The sequence below is a fragment of the Trematomus bernacchii genome, unplaced genomic scaffold (assembly GCF_902827165.1).
Source record: "Trematomus bernacchii unplaced genomic scaffold, fTreBer1.1, whole genome shotgun sequence".
Classification (NCBI taxonomy): domain Eukaryota; kingdom Metazoa; phylum Chordata; class Actinopteri; order Perciformes; family Nototheniidae; genus Trematomus; species Trematomus bernacchii.
In genome coordinates, this window is record NW_022987564.1 from 6,368,932 (window position 1) to 6,375,577 (window position 6,646).

The 6,646-nt window shown below is 42.9% G+C and overlaps 1 protein-coding gene across 1 annotated transcript; it reads right to left on the reverse strand.

Moving 5' to 3' along the window:
• Positions 1–1,186: 1,186 nt before the first annotated feature.
• Positions 1,187–1,795, reverse strand: LOC117477897 (lactose-binding lectin l-2-like). Its single transcript, XM_034124697.1, has one exon. The coding sequence runs from the start codon at positions 1,735–1,737 to the stop codon at positions 1,255–1,257; it is 483 nt and encodes a 160-aa protein (XP_033980588.1). The 5' UTR covers positions 1,738–1,795; the 3' UTR covers positions 1,187–1,254.
• Positions 1,796–6,646: the final 4,851 nt, after the last annotated feature.

Sequence of the window (6,646 nt, forward strand, 5' to 3'; positions counted from 1 at the left end):
AGGAAAAGTGCTATATAAATGCTGCCAATTTACCATTTACACTTAGTCTCTATTTCTATCTCCTTCCAACCTTTTTTCCTGTTCCTCTCTCAATATAAGATGTCTACCACAACGAAAGGCCCATGATCTCTTAACTGAAGCTGATACTCTAGTTTTGGGTTATTTTGAGAGTTTAAACTTGGAATACTGTTGTCCAGGGTGTGGTCCGCATTAGTCAACAATACACAGAAGGATTGCGGGCACTTTTATTGCACCCGGTTATTTTCCAGTAACTCTTCAATCAAATAACAAAGGAAAAAAGAAGTTTGACTTTAAAAAAAAAATGATCAACCAATGGTTTGTTTTAATATTTGTTTTTGTTTCCCAACAAAAACAAATCATTTTATATGAATTGCATTGAAATCTGAGACACAGGTGATGATAAACATGTCTGTAACCATTCACCATGCTGCCACTTTGAGTTTCACGCCCTGCCTGAATATACTCTATATTGAATAGAGTGCTATATATATATATATATATATACACACACACACACTATACTCTGTAATCTTTACTATATCTGATAACTCAAGCCCTCCTTTCGTTACACAGAGGATGAATGTCTTTATCAGAAAATAGTAGGCCTACTGTCGAGTACATTTTAGGTTTGTACGTTTACGTCGATGTGAAAGATAAACATAAGTAGTGTCCCTGTCCATTAAACACCTGTTGTTCCCATAACCAGAACATTAGTGATGGTACTTTTCCCAATAAATCATGTCCCTAAGAGGCCAAGACTAGGCTCATCACTTTGAAGCATTCCTAAATAAAATCTGTACAAAAACATAATGTTTATTGAACAAAAGACAAACAATAACCAAAGCAGGACTATACGGTCAACAGAGCAAGTTCAGCCCGTTGGTCATCCACACACCAGGTGCCGTAAATACCTGACCACATCCATGTGATCATTGAATGATATACAACCGTGTGTGGTTCAAACAAAGTATAATACCAGGAATAATAAGCAACGGCTCAAGTCTGTGGATCAAATTGTAATAATGCATCAATATTTACTAAATGTTTTGATATTTTAAAAAAAAGGTGTAGAAATAATTCCTTTAATTAACCCCTGGAGTGACCAGTGTGAATGTAACATTCATGAAAATAAAAGGTTAGACAAAAGGACTTCTGTTCACACACATAATTTTACATCTGTGTCTTTATTGTTATCATGTTAACAAAACAGGTGAACACGTAACATCTCAGCTGCTAAGGACAAGTTGTGCGAGATGCACAAACTGAGGGAAAAAATGTTGAACAAGGCGCATCATTCCACTTCTCCCACCAGTTGTTGAGTACACAGTCTTCACCTAGTCCGCTGTTGTTTGGTTCTCCTTTATACCAAAAGAAATACTTGGCTGCACACCCATCAGACCACATCCATCTTCCTTCTTCGTAGATGTCACCGAGTCCGATCCATGTATATCCCTCAGCAGGGTCAGATTTTTTGATCAGGAGTTTGACAAAATCCTGTTCCTCTCTACTGTGGATAGACACCAGGTTGCCTCCCTGGGACACACAGTAGAGCTCTGCATCAGCCCAGGTCGTCTCTGTGTTGAAGTACTTGTAGCAGCGGCCGTTGAAGGAGAACCAGAAGGAAGGACAGGTGTCTTGCTGTAGCTCCATTAGAGGTTCATCTGAAGAAGAAACATCACCCAGAGCCAGGCCCAACAGGAAGAGGAAAACCAGCATGATGATGTCACCGTCTCTGTCTGTTAAAGTTGCACTGAACCGTTGGAGAGGATGGAGATTGTGAAGCTTCAAGTGACAGGCTGCTTCTTTATATGTGTGGGACTGTGACGTCAATGTCACGTGACGTGATCACATGACCGGTGCCCGGTAAAATGTAAGTTATAAAAGTTTTGCCGGCAGTTTCAGAAAACCTTTCTCTCTTTGCTGGCTGTACGCTCACCGTTATCTCGCTCAAGGTAGGACTCGCGGGTTTAAGGTGGTGTTATGGTCTTTTAAATTAACCTATGGAAGTGTCTCAGTTCAGTTTGGATTTTATTAGGGCGAGGGCAAGATACGTTTTCCCATCATGGAGGGAAACTCTTCTGACATTCAAAGCACGAGACCTGGTCTGTTGCAAGCAATGTGGTGTTTTACTAAACGTTTTAATCGTTTTTAAGCAACTTGTACGTGTTTTGCAGAGTGTAGAAGTGCTCATAACCAGCCAAGCAACCCGGGAAACTGGCAATGGACGTTTGTTAACTTTATTTTATTATAGCTTTTATTATTATATATAACGTCTGTGTAGAGTATTCGCATTTGGTCTCTGTTGTCCTTCTGCAGACACCGTACCGGTGGTAGGCATCTACAGGCGGGGTTCGTGTATTGTGATAACAGCCATGTGGATATAATGTTGCTCCGTCACTAATAGGTTATTAAACCAAGTTCTATGATAAACATGACTCGTTTATAAGAACATCAAACATGGTGTCAGAAGTCAAGTCTCCGGAGTTTTTTTTTTTCGGCTGATTTTTCACGTCTAGGTGACGTTTGCGAGGACAACTAAGCCTGCTCCACGACGCATGCAGCTAAGCTAACATGGCGGATGGATTCCGAACTAATCAGAGATAGACTGGTCTGTGGTATCAGTAATGACAACTTAAGGAAAGTGCTCCTGAGAGACTGTGATTTAACACTAATCAAAGCTGTTAACATATGTCAGATCCATGAGATGACTGAAGAGCACAATAAAACGCTAGCTGTGCCACAGCACTCTGCCACAAACGTGGATTCAGTTCAGACTTACCAGAGAGGAACACGAAAATACGACGACAAAAGGAAACCTCAGGCAGATACACATGGATTTAGCTGTATTTCCAACTGCTACAACTGTGGAGGTAGTCATGCAGCAAAGAGGGACAACTGTCCAGCTAATGGTCAACAGTGTCATACCTGCAAAAAGTGGAATCATTTCAAAAAGTGTTGCAAGTCCATACAACAAACATATAACAAGCAAGGGCCCAGGAGGATAGTTCATCAACTAGAACCTGATCAAGCTGATACAACTACAGATGAAACATTCTATGTTGACGGCGTAACACTGCAAGTAAGTGTTGATGCAACTGATGCACAGATAGAAAAAAATGATGAGGCTTTTGTCACTGTGCACATCAATGACAATATAGTTGAGATGAAAGTAGACACTGGTGCGAAGTGCAATTTTCTGTCAAAAATATCATTAATGTGATAAAAGGAGATGAACAAATACAGACGTGTTTTTAAATCCACTAATCTTGTTGCATATGGTGGAAGCAAAATCAAAACTGCAGGCGTAGTCAGACTGCAGTGCCACCTAGTGGGAAAAGTCCACACACTACCATTCTACATTGTAGAAGAGGATGTCCTGCCACTGCTTGGGCTACGAGCGTGCAGACAGATGGGACTAGTTTCATTCAGTGAAGCAGTTCATCAATTAAGCCCCACTGACGATGATTTTTCAGTTGAGATCCAAACAGAATACAGCGATCTCTTCTCTGATGAGCTTGGAAAGCTACCTGTGACGTACTCCATGACTCTCGACCCGGATATAAAACCAGTAGTTCGTCCTGCACATCGCATACCTTTGGCTATGAAAGACAGAGTCAAAGCTGAACTCGACAAGATGCAGGAACTGGGCGTCATTATTCCTGTCTCAGAGCCCACTGATTGGGTGTCCTCTATGGTAGCCACTAACAAAAAGGACAAACAAGAAATCAGGATATGCATTAATCCAAGAGACTTGAACACTGCTCTGAAAAGACCACACCATCCTATGCGTACTGTGGAAGAAGTCGCTACACACATGTCAAAAGCAACTATGTTTTCTGTATTGGATGCAAAGAGATTCTTTTGGCAGGTTCCACTCGACCATAAGTCTTCCATGTTAACCACTTTCAGCTCCCCTTTTGGTCGTTACAGATTTCTAAGAATGCCATTTGGAATCAATTCTGCCAGCGAGGTGTTCCAGCGCTCCATGGAACAGATCTTCGCTGGATACCCTTGTGAAATCATCGTTGATGATATCATTATTGCAGGTAAAGATGTTGCAGAGCACGACGCCAACCTGAGAAAAGTGCTTAACAGGGTCAGGGAGGTTAATTTAAGGCTTAACCCCCTCAAGTGCAAGTTCAGGCTAAGCCAAGTCGGCTATGTCGGCCATGTTTTCACCAGTGAAGGACTCAAAGCAGATCCTTCCAAAACAAGTGCTATTGGTGAGATGCCAGTGCCAGCAGACGTCCCAGCCTTACAAAGATTTCTGGGGATGGTCAACTACCTTGGAAAGTTCATACCAAACTTCAGCCAGCTGTCAGCTCCACTACGGCAGCTCACACATAAAGACACAGAATGGACATGGCATGAACAGCAGCAGAAAGCTTTTGAAGATTTAAAGAAAAGCATGTCTTGCCCACCGGTGTTGCTATACTATGATGTTGACAAGCCAGTGACACTTACCTGTGACGCTTCACAGTACGGACTCGGTGCAGCGTGTTTGCAGGAAGGAAAACCCGTAGCGTATGCTTCGCGTACGCTAACTGAAACGGAAACCAGATATGCTCAAATCGAAAAAGAGCTGTTGGCAGTGGTCTTTGCATGTTCAAAATTCAATGACTATATCTATGGTAAACCAGTCACTATTGAAACAGACCACCAGCCCCTCGTCACCATACTAAAAAAGCCCATACACACAGCACCTGCAAGACTACAAAGAATGATGCTACGACTACAAAAGTACGACATCACTCTTGTGTACAAATGCGGAAAGCAAATGTTCCTGGCTGACACTTTGTCGCGAGCTCCCCGCAGCTCCACAGTTCAGCAAGCTGAAGAAGAGGACAACTTCGACGTAATGACTGTTAACTACATATCTTCTTCTCGCTTAGAAGAGTTAGAGAGGCACACCGCTGAAGACATGACTCTGCAAACACTCAGCACCACTGTCGGACACGGGTGGCCCGCTAAACAGCATAATCTTCCACATGCCATTAGACCGTATTTTCCTTTCAGAGACGAACTGATTGTTGAAAATGGAGTCATAATGAAGGGTCACAAAGCAGTTATTCCTCTGTCACTACAGAAAGAATACATCAGCATCATGCACAGAGGACATCCTGGTGAAGAAGCTACAAAGCGGAGAGCATGTGGCATTGTTTTCTGGCCAAATATGACAGACAACATTCACACAGAAATACAGTCATGCTCTGTGTGTAACAGCACAAAACCACACCAGCAGAAAGAACCACTCCATCTGCATCCAGTTCCAGACCTGCCGTGGTCAACTGTAGCAACTGACATCTTTGAGTGGCACAATCAGCAATACTTAGTGCTAGTGGACTCATACTCAGGCTGGTATGAGATAGACATGCTTCGTGATATCACTGCAGCAACAGTCATTGCAAAGCTGAAAAGACATTTCTCAGTTCATGGAACACCTCACACACTCGTCAGACAATGGAAGGCAGTTTACTAGCCAGCGCTTTAAAGACTTTGCCTCACAGTGGGACTTCACTCATATTACCAGCAGCCCTGAGTATCCCCAGTCCAACGGGCTAGCTGAACGGGCTGTGCGCAGTGCGAAGCAGCTCATGGAGAAATCTCATAGAGATGGAACTGATGTTTTTCTTAACCTATTAAACATCAGGAATGTACCACGTGACACAAAATTAGGATCTCCTGCACAGAGACTGATGTCGAGACAAACACGTACAACACTCCCAGTCTCGGTGAAGCTGCTTGAGCCAGATATGCGTCACCCACAAGAGGTAAAAGCCCAGCTTCTAAACAAGAGGTTGTATCAAAAACAGTGCTATAAGTCAAGCCGACCACTACAACCTTTGATGGAAGGACAGGTTGTTAGGATGCAGACCCCACAAGGTTACAACAGGACTGGAATGATTCAAGAGATCTGCAAGGAACCCCGGTCGTACGTCGTCCACTCAGAGGGGAAGCTGTACAGAAGGAATCGTAGGCACATTCTGCCTGTAGACGAGCCGGTCCCGTCACGCACCTCTACAAGTGACACCGATCATCAAGACACAGGACTTGAGTTTACAGATTGTGACACACACAAACAGGAATCACTGAACAGTGAACACATGAGGGCTGATGTTCCCACAGCTAAACTGCTGTCAGACACTCCCGAGAGTGTCTACAGGACACGCTCAGGCCGTGCTATCAAGCCTAATCCCAAATACAGAGACTGAAGCTTTGTCATGTATGCACAAGCATACCACTCTGAGAACAATGACTCTAAACTGTTAGTTCACACAGTAATGCCATATTGAGACTTAAAGTTTTGTTTCACAGTGCAAATGTACTCTATTTTAGTAATCTACTTTGTTACTGTAGTAATTACTGAGTTAATTGCTACACTCATTCTTTGAGATTGCGTAGTGTTCATCAGTTACTAAATGCACACATAGTTTGATAATGTGTACATTCGCAGCATTTTGTATGTTCTGTCATATGTGTTCAGTATAACAGTTTTGTTCATTACTGTAGGAAGAGCTAAAGAAAGGGGATGTAGAGTATTCGCATTTGGTCTCTGTTGTCCTTCTGCAGACACCGTACCGGTGGTAGGGATCTACAGGCGGGGTTCGTGTATTGTGATGATAAC